Source organism: Trachemys scripta, chromosome 6, assembly GCF_013100865.1.
Source record: "Trachemys scripta elegans isolate TJP31775 chromosome 6, CAS_Tse_1.0, whole genome shotgun sequence".
In the NCBI taxonomy this organism is placed as follows: domain Eukaryota; kingdom Metazoa; phylum Chordata; order Testudines; family Emydidae; genus Trachemys; species Trachemys scripta.
Genome location: NC_048303.1, coordinates 67,306,361 through 67,323,305, shown reverse-complemented (window position 1 = coordinate 67,323,305; position 16,945 = coordinate 67,306,361). Strand labels below are relative to the sequence as shown.

The window sequence follows — 16,945 nt, the reverse complement described above, 5'->3', positions numbered from 1 at the left end:
GGGTTCAGTTTCACCAATCATCTGGATCATCTAATAACAATACAAGGTTTTAAGGTGCTCCAACAATTTCCTGCAATCAAATTTTATTCATCACAAATAATTCTACCAATGGGAATTCATATTTTCTTCTAAAATTGAAGGATTTTTAATGCACATTTTTAAAAGCCTGAGAAAAACTATTAAAAAAATTAAATTCCATGAAATTAATGTGTGGAAAGATCATTCAGTGAATATAATAGTACTGGTAGAAACAATGAAGTTATTGTATTAGTAAAAATGTAGCGTTAGCGACCTGTGGTTTGTAATCTTCGGTTACCTTGGTACCCAGATGACTTGTCAGTCTTCGAGGAACAGAATAGGTACTCATAACACTGGCTGTTTCATGGTCCATTCGAGCAGTTGAACCCTACAAGTTTAAAGAACAATTAGGTAGCATCCAAAAGTCTTTTACTGAAGGGCCAACTGTTGACTATTTTAGTTTCAGCATTTGACCATTTAGTCATGTTTGCAATCATAATTTGTTATCCTGTGTTTTAATTAATATGTATCTGCAATACAGTTTGGAAATTACTTAAATAAAATTCACAAAGATGGCTTATTACTCATTTGTCCCTTAATTCTCTCTCAAAGCAGTGCAACAAAATTAATTCTAATTATTGAGTGAGTTTTAAAATAACTACTTTTATCAAGAGAAAGGAGAATTGAAATAAACAACAGCAACCAGCAGATAAAAGCAAGAACAAGGGACTACAAACCAGACTCTGCTTTTAGGCCATTTTATACAGAACAGGTAGGAATTCTGCATCAGTGATATTACAGATCCGGACCCTGCTTCTCACAACCCCACAAACTCAACCACTTCAGAATACAACTAGTCATTCAAAAATTGACAAGGAAAGAGATTCTGTGGGGTCAAAAATGAAAGCTGCTAAGCAAATCTGTGGCGGATACAGTTCTGGTTTGTCGAGCGAAAAGAGGTTAAACAGTGTTTTTTAATTTTTTTATTTATTGGAGACCCTCTAGAAAAACACTGTGGATTGGTGCCCCCTTTGGCTATATCTGGACACCATCAAATTGTCACCATTACTTTTTTTTGTCCCCTTTGTCTCTTCCCTGTTCTTTCTTCTTCTCTTTTCTTCTTCTTGTCCTATTTTTTAATTTATGTAGGGTTTTTTCCTTTTTTTGGCTTCTGTGTATATATTTTTTTAAAAGTTAATTCTCGTTGTTTGCTTATGATCCCTGATAGAGCCCTTCTCATTCACTTAATGGAAGGTTACATGCTGTTTAGGGCATCTAAGAGTAGCTTTATTGAGTTGGACTGCATATTATCTCCTGACTGAGCTGAGTGCCAGCAGAGAATTTTAGCTGAGTTGGTGCATGGGCCGGCAGCTCTCTAGTAGGTGAGCTTCTCCCATAGTAGCTACCTACAATAGAGCGAAAGCAGGAGACTTCCAAGGAGCTTCCCATTCTTTGACCTGTAGCTCTGGTAACACATTACTAATAGGACATAGTAAGGGGATGATGGATCCAAAATCATGCAGTCTCCCCCTTCAGGCCAGCAGCACAAAACAAAAACTTCTAGTTCTTCCAAAAGTTAAAAGATTAAATTCTCTCATGCTTTTCTAGGCCTCTAGAAACCTCCTCCACCCCCCAGTTTTAAAGCTCCTTCTCTCTAAGGCATAAATGCTTTTCTTGCAGTTCAAAGGAACTCTTATACTGATCACAAGAGTCACAGCAGAGAGATGTTAGACACTCTTGCCCCTCTGGGGCTGAATATTCTGCCTCTGCAGAAATCTCAGATCGCTGCTAACCTGGACATCAAGAAGTAGGGATCTTGGATAGTTATTGCAATTTGCTTCTGTATTACCAGTGAAAACATTAACATAATCAGTCAGCGTCAGACGTTATTGATAAGATCAAAGGACAATAATCAAAATTTTATTGTTTTAAGATATGGCTATTTTTAGCAGCTTTTAAAAATTATGGCTATTCATATACAGATATTCTACAGTGAATATTAACTTTACAACTGAATTTTTACTGAAACGACTACTAAATAATTGTTTTTTAAAAGCTGGTATTTAAAACTAGAATAGGGAATTAAAATCTTAATCCCAAACCTCACCACCAGGCTAAACGTTTAATAGAACTAAAGCAAATCAAATTCAAGTTTTTTATACTCTTAGCGAGCCTCTTTAGCTTTTTCTGTTTTTGAGTGATTCCCCTCCTTCTCAGCAAACAAGTGAGAGTGATTAAAGAGAATCTGTTTAATAGAAGAGAGACATATCAAAAATATGTTGCATACTTGTACAGTGGGTACTGTGATAGAGACTTAGGCTTTGTCTGCACTAGCATTTTTGTCGGTAAAACTTTTGTCGCCCAGGGATGTGAAAAAAACCACATAAGTTTCACCAACAAAAGCACCGGTGTAGACAGAGCTATGTCAATGGAAGATGCTCTCCCACCAGCATAGAGCGGCCACATGGGAGACCTTACAGTGGCGCAGCTGCAGTAATATATCTATGCGGCTGTAAGGTCTGTAGTATAGACATAGCCTTATACCAAAACCATACCAGTATACTGCCCATCTAACTAATTCTACCCTTTAGTCATCTAAAAATTAAACTAGAATCAATTGGCTGTCATAATAATTAAGATTTGTAGGTACTTGAAGGACCTTAATGTTGGGGGGGAAAAACAAAACACCCAAATTGTGGTGGAATCACAGATGCAAATCCAACAAGAAACATGTTATTTGACCAGATTAAGTCACATTTAAAAGCCTGCACCCAGAGTAATTTAAAATGTTTTAAATGTAGGTTTTTTTTTTAAATATACTAGTTTTAAAAGATTATTCAAATTAGAAACAGAGAATGAGTAAGAAGTTCTTCAGCATGATCTTAGGCCAAAATTTTCAAATATAGGTGACTAAAGTTAATTACCTAAATTCTTATTTATGCACCAAAGATTGTCACAGATGCTGAACACCCACCACTCCGCTGGCATTACGGGGAGCTATGGTGCTCAGTTTCTCTGAATATCTGACCACTGGCTAAGTGACCCCAATCCTGCAACTGATTGTGCAAAAAAATAAAAATAAACTATTTTCAAACTATTTTATTCACTCACGATCATTTTTTCCCAAATAAAACATTTTCTAAGACCTAATTAACAGCTGTTTTAAATGAAGCCATATTTCCTTGAAGTGCTTTATAAACCAATACAGTGTAAGAAAAACAACTTAGTATTTCTACCATTTATGGACAGAAAGAAAATGTTCACAACACAGTTTTGAAAAACAATTAGACAATGAACATAACAATATTTAGAGCTTCTTAACACCTTCTATTCAAGAATCTCAAAGTGCTTTACAAACATTAATGAATTAAGTCCTACAATATACTTGTGAGGCAGGGAAGTATCATTCTCATTTTAAAAACAGGGAAAACGAACACTGATCAGATATTACGTAATGGAGCCAAGAATAGACTCTTGACTCCTCAGCCTGTGTTTTAGCAAGACCATCCCTGCCTATGGTATACAATTTGTCTGTGAATAAAAACAGTTCTACAGTACAACAGAATAAAGTGAAGTTACATATTAAGTAGCAGGATAACTACTGCTCAGGTTGTAAATTCTATCAAACCCTACTTTTGGTCATATAATCTCATTGTAAAATTTGCCACAAATTTAGATTTTACAAAAACAAGGTTTTATAAAACTTAGAAATACTTCCATAATTTTTTAAAAGTCCATCTGAAGCAGCTTTATAAACAAAAAGACCACCACCCCTCTGCAGCATTTGCCATTCAAACATTACAGAACTCTGAATTTGAATGGGGAACTAATTATAAATAAAAGTTTCAGTTGGGGTTTGTCTACATAGGAAATCTTTCCAGTTATACTAAATAAGAGTGGCTCTTTTCAGCTTAGCTTAAATAGCTCCTAAAGCAACATAAACTAAGTCACAAAAAGTCATTCTGATTCGAGAATAAGTGTCCACATGGGAAATTACACTGGTATAACTATAGCAGTTTAAATTCACACCTTTCCTTATACAAGTATAACTTTTCCATATAGACAAGCCCTTATTTCCCTTGTCCAAGATGAAATTAAAAAATTAAAGAAAGTTTGTAAACAGTGAAAAGTATAGTAGATGTCTACAGTTCTTTCAGTTTTAATAATCCAAGGTATAATTATTAATATATGGCTAATACTATTTTTTATGTTGACAGCATCTCTTTCAACTCAACTTTATTTCAAGTTGTGATCTCAGGGTTACACACTCAGTGTATTTTTTTTTTATTCAAAATGTGGCAAAAATGTTACACTACTGATTAATTGTAATATGTGCATTCTACCCAAGAAGGTAAAAAAAATGGCAAGTTGGAAACGCTAGATATTAAAGCCCATTATGGTGCAGACAGAAATAGCACACATTTTTCTATTTTGTCCCAACAATTACACCTCTACCTCGATACAATGCTGTCCTCAGGAGTAAAAAAAATCTTACCATGTTATAGGTGAAACCGCGTTATATTGAACTTGCTTTGATCCACCGGAGTGCGCAGTCCCGCCCCCCCCCCCCCGGAGCACTGCTTTACCGCGTTATATCCGAATTCGTGTTATATCGGGTCACGTTATATCGAGGTAGCGGTGTATATCAACCCTGATCTGGACAGGCTATTTTCTTCAGAGCTTAGAGGTAGTTAACATGCTGAGTCTTTTGGCCCCTTCTACTTTGAGGTTGCCAAGAGGCCCAAATCAAACCCAATTATCTTTATTACTGGTGCACTAAGGACTTAATTGAAATCACTACCACCAAAAATAGGTAGCAACTGATTTGACAAACTGGCAAGAGACCAAAGTTGATAGCTTACATGCTTCTTGTGTAGACTCTCTTCTCTCCCCAATTCTCATGTGCTCTCCTTCCCGCCTCCCACCTTGCTTCAATCCCATTCTTGTGTAGCATCTTTCCCTACAATTTCCCCTTTTATTCTCCTTCCTTTTAATCTTATATTCTTTCATGCCCTTGTTGTTGTTTCATCTGTGCTTTATTTTTCTTCCTTTATATTGTTTTCCTGTATTTTGATGCAGTTTACTAATAAAGCAGAGAAATTCATCAAAATCCTACAGACAGGTTGCAAAAATCAAGATTTTAGTAAAGTTTATTTTGCTGTCAGCACAGTAAAGCAGAGCAGAGGATGTGAGGTGGTACAGAAGAGAACATGACTGAGTCCTGAAAAATATTGTCCCCAATGGGCAAATTGTCAATTCGCATTGCTCATCTTACTGCAAAACTAGCTAACCCCAAACAATTAGGTTGATTTTTTTTTTGCACTCTATTTAATCCTCATTGCTCAAGGATACAAGGTGGATTGATCTGGGTTCCCAGAAATAAAACACTAGTGCCCAATCCATTAAGCCTCCTTTTCCTACCCTTGCACTAAAAGTAAATAATCCCCTTATGTCTCATAGCAGCACAAATTCAGATCCCACAGCCATAGTATTTTCCTCCTGTAGCTTGATATTAACTCAAAACTGCTCAAATTCTATGCCCAAAACATCAAAGTAAGAGAGCTACTACTTAACGGATATGATTCTTCCTGGGTACAAGACAGGCACTCCTTTCCTCTCCCTTCCAAAAAATCTCTCTTGTGCAAAATAACTTCCCATTCACATGAGAAAGAACATGTGGCCACAATGCATGAATTATTTAAACATGCTTTCAGCTCAAAAGCATCACTGAACTATTTTTTCTCCTTTAGAATAATGCTGTCATCAGGATTAGAGTAGGGGCCTCAGGCAACTGCTCAGATGTAGCAAAGAGAATTGGATTCCAAACTGTGATCAAATACATCTTAATAGAAAAATTAGGGACTATGCTTAATGTTTAATCTAATCAAATATTTGAGCCATACCACAGACATAATCCTTCTCACAAATCATTGTGTGTACGATGCTTTAAAAGAGTTTAAAATAATTCCACAAACACAAAGTAACAAACAGAAAAATCTTACATATGAATTGCACTGTCATATTATTGTTTGAGGTTATAAGAATCTGAATTACTAAAATGAAAGTCTGAGCAATAGTTAGAGATAATGAAGCAAGTGGTATTACAGCACAGTAAAATAAATCAATATATTAAATTTAGTCAAAGAAAACTATCCCTACTCTTGATGAATATTAAAGAAATTTACATTTAAAGAATTTAGTGTAGTCTTATATTTCACTCCATAATATATTTCAGTATTAAAGGAATAGCAATGACAAATATGAAATGAGCATGTACATAACCCTTCAGCACACATGCAGGAGGTTACCTCTGATGAGATTTTTGGTTCCAGGGGTTTATGTAATGCATTTAACTAAGAAACAGGAATTATTTGTAATTATTTATAATGAGAAACTTGTCACTTAATTTTTTAAATAGTTGTGTTTTCAGTGATCATTTCTGAACTGAAATTTTTGAGTAAATTCCATCATTAAATCATAACAAATACCTACAAATAGGAAAAAATCATTTTTTCTATTAAACAATTTTCTGATCCCCGCTTAAACGTATCCATGTTAACCATTTTAAACAAAAGAAAATAGAGTCTTGTGTTATGGAATATTTAAATATTCCATCTCATTAAAATATCCTTTGTAACAGCTTTGAAAGCTTTCTTCCCTCCCAACGGAAATAAAGAAAAATGTCAGCCTTTTCAGAATTAATACATCTGAAGAAATCCATTGAAGCACAATTACATAGCTACAGCAGAATTTCCAGATCACACTCATAAAAGCGACATATTTTTTATATTTAAAAATGTTACCAATAAGTATTTACTTTACCTGACCACTACCAGTAGTTGCCATGCTGATTTCTGCTGCTCCTTGACCTTCATTCTGCCTCTCTGCTTCATGTGAGCCTGAATCATGCTTACTTTGAGGTGCCCTCTGTTAATGCAAGAGTTTATGGCATTACATATAGAAATGGAGTACACTTTATCAGTCAAAGCTTTCTAAGCTGTGAATGCATCAATGTCGTAGCTTCACAAAGCCATTTGAACTGTGCTTTGTATTTCATAACCTCTAGCCTCAATAATTAGCAGCTGAGACTGACTGTCTTAGCGAAATTGCAAGATGAAAGTGAAGCATGTCCTCTGAGGATTATAGCCCTGTAAGACAAAGGATTTGCTGTGAGACACAGAAACACCATCCTCCACCAGCTGTGCTCACATCACTATCAGAAGTATAACAGAATTGGAGCAAACAACTGTCTCCTCTGCAATGTCACACAATCTATGCATTTATTGGAGGCTAAGGCTAGTACAGTTAAATTATTACTTAAACTTCACAACCAAATACAAACACTTTCTGGGTGGATAGAATGATACACAGACAGTATATCTATACCATACTAAAGGAATCCACATTTTATTATTAATGTGAGCAACACAAGCGTATCCGTCTTAATGTGAACAAAGCTTTAATGATATGCTCATACCAAACCTAATCACTGTATACCAAAATAAATACAAATGATGTAGAAAACCTGGTGAAAACTTCTTTATGGAAGTAAAATCTTCCTCTGTTTAACTGATGAAAACTAGATTCTTGTCACTACCACTTAGGGTGATCAGAAGATGATGATCAAAATTAGAATTGTAAATAGAGTAAAAGCTGTGTTATCCGGCACTTTACCAACCAGAAACCTCTAGAAACCGACATTTTGGGTTGCTAATGCAACGGCCACGGGGGCTCCATATACTGCCCCTGCCCCGAGCACTGGCTCCGCAGCTCCCATTGGCCTGGCCGCACCTCCGCCTAGGAGCAGTAAGGACATGTCGCTGCTTGCTGGGAGCCGCCCAAGGTGAGCGTCACCCGGATCCAGCACCCCGAAACCCGTCTTGCACCCCAACTCCCGCCCCGAGTCCTTTCCCGCACCCAAACTCCCTCCTGGAGTCCATGCCCTGTGCCCCCTGCCGCACCGCAACCCCCAGCCCTGAGTCCCCTCCCGCACCTAAACTCTTAGTTAACCGGAATTTTTGGTAGTCCCTCTAAGGGCTTGTCTACATAATGCTTTAGTCTGCACCAGAGGGGTGTAAATTTTAGCCCGCATTAGTGTGTCACAAACTAACTGGTTCACATGGACCCTAAAGTTCCCTAGTGCAGTGGTCTCCAAACTTTTTTGATCGCGCACCCCATCAGTAAAAATTTTTTGAGCATGCACCCCCTGCTGCGCCGGCTCTACCATTTTTGCCGAAGCAAAAAAGGCTGCTCGGACTCCCGACTGAACTGACGAAGCACAATAAATAAATAAATAAATAAATAAAAGGCGCTCCTCCTGCCGCGCACCCCCAAGGATCCTCTTGCGCACCCCCTTGGGTGCACTCACCCCACTTTGGAGACCACTGCCCTAGTGCATGTTAACATACACTATATTTATACCATACTAAAGGAATCCTTTCACATTTTATTGATAATACGAGCAACACAAGTGTATCCATTTTAATATGAATAAAGTTTTAACAATATGCTCATGCTGAACCTAAAACATTGTCTACCAAAATAAATTTACTGTGCTGTAACATAGTTAACGTGCACTAGGGAACTTTTAGAGCACAACAACAGGGTCCATGCAAATCAGTTAGTTTGTGACACACTAATGTGGACTAAAATTTACTACATTCCTCTGGTGTGGACTAAAGCACCATGTAGACAAGTCCTTATAAAACACTGGTGAGATCACACCTAGAATACTGTGTTCAGTTCCCTAACACTAGAGAACTGTTGATAATTCAGAAGGAATTCAGAAAATAGCAATTAAAATGATTGTGTAAATAAATATGAGAAAGTTATTTAGGAATAATGATTAGAAGAATGAAATACGTATAGTTTAAAGACGGAAAATGAATTGTATAGGGGGAACAAAGGGATATTTAAAAAAAACCTGAGGTCCCATACCAGGAATAGTTTTCTTATGGTAACACCAGTTAGAGTGTGAAATAGTCTCAAAAAGCGCTTTGGGACAATCCCCATGTGACACCACAGTACATTTTAATCAAGATACAACAGAAATCCAAGTATGTCTACATGAAAATAAAGGGATAACTATTTCAAACACACCAGATTGTCAAGTCTGAAAAACCTGACTGTCTTCCACCTGGATCACTACAACTTAAAAAAAAAAAAAAAAGGTAGGAAATCACCCCCTTCTGCTGGAGCTTCTCCTTTCTATGACTGCTTAGTTATCATTGATCTCCCTATTGTGGATTCACTCTCTTATGGCATGCCTTTTTGGTAGCAGACACTTTAAATTTGGGAAGGAGAAGCTGCTGAAGCTCAAAAGTGGCCATTTTACATGTGACTATTGCAGGCTGCACCTGGGTTAATATCAGTATTACCACCCCAAACACTGAAAAAAAAAAATCCTGAGTCAACCTCCAAAATCATAATTAAAATAAGATTAAACCATTTTTAATTTGTCTGATTCCTGAACTTCCCCTACCCGCTAATGTGTGTGTGAGACAATCACAATGTTGTCAAGTCTCCCCAGTTTATAGCAAGTAAGAAGATTCTGGCCCCCAGTACAAGAACTCTGGCTAGAGCAGAGGTGGGCAATCTATGGCCCGTGGGACCGTCCTGCCCGGCTTCTGAGCTCCCAGCCAGGGAGGCTAGCCCCCGGCCCCTCCCCTGCTGTCCGCCCCCCACCCTCCCCCGCCGCAGCCTCAGCTCGCCCAGTGCTCTGGGTGACGGGGCTGCGAGCGCCTGCTGGGCAGCATGGCTCTGGCCGGTCAGTGCGGCTGCCAGACATGCTGCTCTGAGTATGGTAAGGGGGCGGAGAGTGGGGGGGGGGGGTTGGATAATGGGCAGGAGGTCCCAGTGGGCAGTCTAGGGAACAGGGAGCAGTGGGTGGTTGGATGGGGCGGAGGTCCGGAGGGGGCGGTCTGAGGACGGGAAATGGGGGGGTTGGATAGGCGTGAGTGTGGATAGGGGTCAGGGCAGTTAGGGGACAGAGAGCGGGGGGGGTTTGGAGTGGGGTCCCAGGAGGGGGCTGTCAGGGGCGGGGGGGGGTCCCGGGAGAGAGCGATCGGGGACAAGCAGCAGGAGGGGTTGGATGGGTCGGGAGTTCTGAGGGGGGCAGTCAGGGGGCGGGAAGTGGGAGGGAGCGGATAGGGGGTGGGGGTCAGGCTGTTTGGGGAGGCACAGCCTTCCCTACCCGGCCCTCCAGACAGTTTTGGAACCCTAATGTGGCCCTCAGCCAAAAAGTTTGCCCACCCCTGGGCTAGAGGATCTAACTGAGACTGGGGCCCCGTTGGGCTAGGCATTGTACAAACACAGAGTAAGAAATAGCTCCTGCCTCGAAGAGTTTACAGTCTAGAACAAAGCATGGTGGTGAGTTTGACAAGTGGGAGCTGGAACTGGGACTCAAATATCCATTAGATGGGAACAACTTTTAATCTCTGCTGAAGTGGGCAAGATTTAGACTGCTGACCTATAGGTGAAAACCTTTATTGCTCATTAGCTATGCCCTGAGACAGTTGGTGAGAATGAGCCTTGCTTTCTGGAAAGATAAGTTTATTAAATCAAGTTCTGACTCTTTTGGAACCTACCCAGACTCCCTGGGTCTTCCACACTTTGAACACATTGCAAAATTTCATACACTTGCTCCGTAGCTCAACCACATTCTCAGTCTGCTACACCTTGTTCTTAAAGGGACAGCTTGCATTAACCAAAACCACACACAAAATGCAACAGTAAAACAAATATTAACGAAACATCCAAATTCATTTCTAAACATGTTCTGTATCATCTCCTTCCAGATGATGTCATGATATCCGCTCACACTGAGGATACCTCTGCAGAGGAGGGGACCCCAGTTAATAGGAAGAAACAAGTGATAGTAATGGGGGATCTGATTATTAGAAATATTGTGATGACCAAGAGAACTGCACAGTGAATTGCCTGCCAGGTATGAAGGTTGTGAACCTCTTGAGATATCTAGATAGACTTATGCAATGCTCAGGAGCAGCCAGTGGTCACGTAGGTATCAATGACACAGGGGAGGTAATAGAGAGGTCCTCAATGCCAATTTTATGCTGCTAGGTAAGAGATTGAAGTCCAGGAAATCCATGATAGCATTCTCTGAAATCCTTCCAGTTCTATGCACAAGGCTAGATAAACAGGCAGATCTGCAGGATTTCAATGAGTGAACAAGATGATGGTGTTGTGAAGAGGGATTTAGGTTTATTAGGACCAGGGGAAACTTTTGGGAAAGGAAGACCCTACACTGGAAGGAGTCTCCACCTAAGCCAAAACAGAACCGGAATGCTGGTATGTAAAATTAAAAAGGTCATAGAGAAGTTTATAAACTAAGGGCTGGGGGAAAGCTGACAGGTCCAGAGGAGCACACAGTCTGGACAGACACATCCCTCAGGGGAGGATTTATTAAAAGGGAAACTCTATATCCTAATAAAGAGGAAAGGACAGAAGTTGATAAAGTATGGGTAGGAACTGAAGAGAAACAGTTAAATGAAAAAGGGTCCCATTCAATTACATCACAGGAAGGTAGACAACTCAATATTGACAAAAATTTTTAAGTGCTTGTATACAAATGCTAGATGCCTAAATTCTAAGATGGGTGAACTTGAATGCCTGGTATTAAATGACGATATTGATATAATAGGCATCACAGAAATTTGGTGTAGTGATGATAATCAATAGGACACAGTAATACCAGGGTACAAAATATATAGGAATGACAGTCACGCTGGTGGGGGAATGGCACAATATGTGAAATAGCATAGAGTCAAATATAGTAAAAATCTTAAATGAATTAAACGGTACTATAGAATCTCTATGGATAGAATTGCCATGCTTGAATAATAAGAATATAACAGTAGGAATACACTATCAACCACCTGACCAGGATGGTGGCTGCTGACAGTGAAATGCTCAGGGAGATTAGAGAGGCTACAAAAACAGAAAACCCCAATAATAATGGGGGATTTCAACTATTCCAATATTAACTGCGTACACGTCACCTCAGGGCAGGATGCAGGGATAAAATTTCTAGACACCAGTAATGACTGCTTATTAGAGCAGCTAGTCCTAGAACCTACAAGGGGAGGCAATTCTTGATTTAGTCCTAAGTGGTGCACAGGATCTGGTCTAAGAGGTGAATATAGCTGAACCGCTTGGTAATAGCATCCATAATGTAATTAAGTTTAACATCCTTGTAGTGGGCAATATACAAAGAAACCCACCACAATAGCAATTAACATCAAAAAGAGGAACTACACAAAAATGAGGAAACCAGTAAAATGGAAATTAAAAGGAACAGCCCAAGGATGAAATGCCTACAAATTCCTTCGAGACTATTTATAGAAGCTCAGATTAAATGTATACACAACAAAACAAACAACTGTAAGAGAACCTAAACAGCAGAGTAAAAGAGGTGGTTAGAGGCAAAAAGACACCCTTTAAAAACTAAGCCAAATCCTACTGAGGAAAAGAGAAAGCAACATAAACTCTGGCAAGTCATGTATAATTAGGCAGGCCAAAAGAGAATTTGAAAAGCAGCTCACAAAAGAGAAAAATTAACAGCAAAAACTTTTTAAAGTACATTAAAAACAGGAAGCCTGCCAAAAAGTCAGTAGGGCCACTGGATGATCAAGGTGCTAAAGGAGCTAACTTAAAAAAATTAAGGGAATTAGTTAGGAAAGTGGACTGGACTGAAGAACTCAAGGATCTGAATGTGGAGGAGGCTTAGAATTACTTTAAATCAAAGTTACAGACACTATCTGAAGCCTGCATTCCAAGCAAGGGGGAAAAATTCATGGGGAAGGGTTTCAAGGTGGATGAAGATGAGCAAGCATCTCAAACATGTGATTAAGAGAAAGCAGAACACCTATAAGGAATGGAAGATGGCAGGGATCAGCAGGGAAAGCTACCTCTTGGAGGTCAGAAAGTGTAGAGATAAAGTGAACTACCAAAAGCTAACCAGAGTTTGAGCTTGCAAAGGGAATTAAAACCAGCAGTAAAAGGTTTATAGTAGGGATATCAAGCGATTAAAAAAATTAATTGCAATTAATTGTGCTGTTAAATAGTAATAATAGAATACTATTTATATAAATATTTTGGATGTTTTCCACATTTTTGAATATATTGAATTCAATTACAACACAGAATACGAAGTGTAGAGTGCTCACTTTATATTTTTTTATTATAAATATTTGCACTGTAAAAATAAAAAATAACATTTTTCAGTTCACTTAATACAAGTATTGTAGTGCAATCTCTTTATTATGAAAGTTGAACTTAAATGTAGAATTATGTACAAAAAATAACTGCATTCAAAAATAAAATAATGTAAAACTTCAGAACCTACAAGTCCACTCAGTCCTACTTCTTGTTCAGCCAATTGCTCAGACTAACAAGTTTGGTTACAATTTGCAGGAGATAATGCTGCCCACTTCTTGTTTACGTCACCTGAAAGTGAGAATATTGCAAGATATTTATACGGCAGATGCGCTGAAGATTCAGATGCCCCTCCGTGCTTCAACCAGCATTCCAGAAGACATGCGTCTGTGCTGATGATGGGTTCTGCTCAATAACGATCCAAAGCAGTGAAGACCAACACACATTCATTTTCATCATCTGAAACAGATGCCACCAGCTGAAGGTTGATTTTCTTTTTTGGTGGTTCGGGTTCTGTAGTTTCCACATCGGAGCGTTGCTCTTAACATTTCTGAAAGCATGCTCCACACCTCATCCCTCTCAGATTTTGGAAGGCAATTCAGATTCTTAAATCTTGGGTCGAGTGCTGTAGCTATCTTTAGAGACCTCACATTGGTACCTTCTTTGCGTTTTGTCAGATCTGCTGTGAAAGTGTTCTTAAAATGAACCACATGCTGGGTCATCATTCGAGACTGCTATAACATGAAATGTATGGCAGAATGTGGGTAAAACACAGAGCAGGAGACATACAATTCTCTCTCAAGGAGTTCTGTCACAAATTTAATTAACACATTATTCTTTTAATGAGCGTCATCAGCATGGAAGCATGTCCTCTGGAATGGTGGCCAAAGCATGAAGGGGCGTGTGAATGTTTAGCATATCTGACACGTAAATACCTTGCAATGCCAGCAAAACTGTCATGTGAACGTCTGTTCTCACTTGCAGGTGACAATGTAATTAAGAAGTAGCAAGCATTATCTTCCATAAATATAAACAAACTTTTTTCTCTTAATAATTGGCTGAACAAGAAGTAGGACTCAGTGGACCTGTAGTCTCTAAAGTTTTACATTGTTTTGTTTTTGAGTGCAGTTATGTAACAAAAAAAAAATCTATATTTGTAAGTTGCGCTTTCATGATAAAGAGATTGCACTATCATACATGTATGAGGTGAATTGAAAAATACTATTTCTTTTGTTTATCATTTTTACAGTGCAAATATTTGTAATAAAAATAATATAAAGTGAGCACTGTACACTTTGTATTCTGTGTTGTAATTGAAATCAATATATTTGAAAATGGAGAAAAACATCCAAAATATTTAATAAATGTCAATTGGTATTCTACTGTTTAACAGTGTGATTAAAACTGCAATTAATCGTGATTCATTTTTTAAATCGTGATTAATTTTTTTGAGTTAATTGCGTGAGTTAACTGCGATTATAGCTATATAAATGAGAAGAAAAACAAGAAAAGAAGTGGGACCACTAAGGACTGAGGATGGGGTGGAGATTAAAGATTATTTAGGCATGGCCCAACATATAAACAAATACTTTTCATCAGTTTTTAATTAGGTTAATGAAGAGTTTAGGGGTAGTGGCACAGTGGCTAATGGCTATGAAGTATGGAGGTAGAAATTACCACATCCAAGGTGAAAGTCAAATTCAAACAGTTTAATGGTACTAAATCAGGAGGCCTAGATAATCTCCCTTCAAGAATATTAAAGAAAATGGCACATGAAATTGCAAGCCCACTAGCAAGTATTTTTAATGAATTTGTAAACTCAGAGGTCGTACCCTTTGATTGGAGAATTAATAATACAGTTCCTATTTTTAAGAAAGAGAAAAAAAGTGATCCAGGAAACTACACACCTGTTAGTTTGACCTCAATTGTATGCAATGTCTTGGAAGAAACTTTGAAAGAGAAAGTAGTTAAGGTTATAGAGGTGAATGGTAATCGGGATAAAACATAACATGGCTTTACAAAAGGTAGATCGTGCCAGACCAAACTGATCCCCTTTTTCAGAAGATAACTGATATTTTTAGACAAAGGAAATGCAGTAGATCTAATCTACCTGGATTTCTGCATAGCATTTGATACAGTTCCACATGGGAAATTATTAGTTAAATTGGAGAAGATGGGGATTTATATTAGAATTGAAAGGTGGATAAGGAACTGGTTAAAGGGGAGACTACAGCTGGTCATACTGTCAGGTACACTGTAAGGCTGGAGGGAGGTTACTAGTGGAGTTCCTCAGGGATTGGTTTTGGGACCAATCTTATTTAACATTTTTATTACTGACATTGGCACAAAAAGTGAGAGTATTCTAATAAAATTTGCAGATGACACAAAGTTGGGTGGCATTGCCAATACAGAGGAGGACCAAAATATCCTACAAGAAGATCTGGATGACCTTGTAAACTGGAGGAATAGAAATGGGATGAAATTTAACAGAGCAAAGTCATGCATTTAGGGACTAACACAAGAATTTTTGCTATATACTGGAGACATATCAGTCGGAAGCAACAGGGGAAGAGAAAGACCTGAATGTATTGGTTGATCATAGGATGACTATGAGCCACCAATGTGATGTGGCCGTGAAAAAAGCTAATGCAGTCCTAGGATGCATTAGGTGAGGTATTTCTGGTAGAGACCTGGAAGTGTTAGTACCATTATACAAGGCACTGCTGAGACCGCATCTAGAATACTGTGTGCAATTCTGGTCTCCCATGTTTAAGAAAGATGAATTCAAACTGATACAGGTGCAGAGAAGGGCCACTAGAAATATTCAAGGAAAGGAAAACCTACCTTATGAGAAGAAACTCTTGTAGGAAGGATCAAGAGAAGGATCATGGCTTGTTTAGCCTAACAAAAAGACAGCCGAGGGGAGATATGATTGCTCTCTATGAATACAGAGTAAAAAATACTAGGGATACCATCAATACGTTTAGGATCAAAATTAGGCAAAGGGTTCTAACCATCAGAGGAGTGAAGTTCTGGAAGAGCCTTCTAAGAGGAGCAGTAGGGACAAAAAACCTAAATGGCTTCAGACTGAGCTCGATAAGTTTTTGGAGGGGATGGTATGATGGGACTGCCTACGATGGTCTGTGGCCCATCGGCGACTGCCAGTAGCAAAAATCCCCGACAGCTGGAGATGGGACTCTATATGGGGAGGGCTCTTAGTTATTATAGGGAATTCTTTCCCAGGTATCTGCCTGGTGGGTCTTGCCCACATGCTCAGGGTTTAACTGATTGCCATATCTGGGGTTGGGAAGGAATTTTCCCTCAGATCAGATTGGCAGAGACCGGGGGGGATTTTCGCCTTCCTCTGCAGCATGGGGCATGAGGCACTTGCAGTTTAAACTAGTGTAACTTGAAGTCTTTAAACGATTATTTGAGGACTTCAGTAACTCAGCCAGGACCTAGGAGTTTATTTACAGGAGTGGGTGGGTGAGGTTCTGCGGTCTGAAATGTGCAGGTCAAACTAGATCAGGGGTTCTCAAACTTCATTGCACCGCGACTCCCTTCTGACAACAAAAAATACTATACAACCCCAGGAGCCTGAGACAGCCCAAGTCCCACCACCCCTGGTAGGAAAGGGGTAAAAGCTGAAGCCTAAAGGCTTCAGATCCAGTCAGGGGGCCTGTAACCTGAGCCCCACCGCCCAGAGCTGAATCCCTTGGGCTTTGGCTTCAGCCCTGGGCAGTAGGGCTTGGGC

General features: G+C 39.1%; 1 protein-coding gene across 1 annotated transcript in view; it reads right to left on the bottom strand.

Annotated features, from left to right (window-relative positions):
• APC (APC regulator of WNT signaling pathway) overlaps positions 1-16,945 on the bottom strand; it is a 162,455-nt gene that overhangs the window by 35,880 nt on the left and 109,630 nt on the right. The window contains exons 8-9 of the mRNA XM_034774164.1: positions 6,841-6,945; positions 317-406 (exon numbers count right to left, since the gene is read on the bottom strand). Of these exons, the coding sequence (XP_034630055.1) occupies positions 317-406; positions 6,841-6,945 (195 nt within the window). The remainder of the gene's footprint in view (positions 1-316; positions 407-6,840; positions 6,946-16,945) is intronic.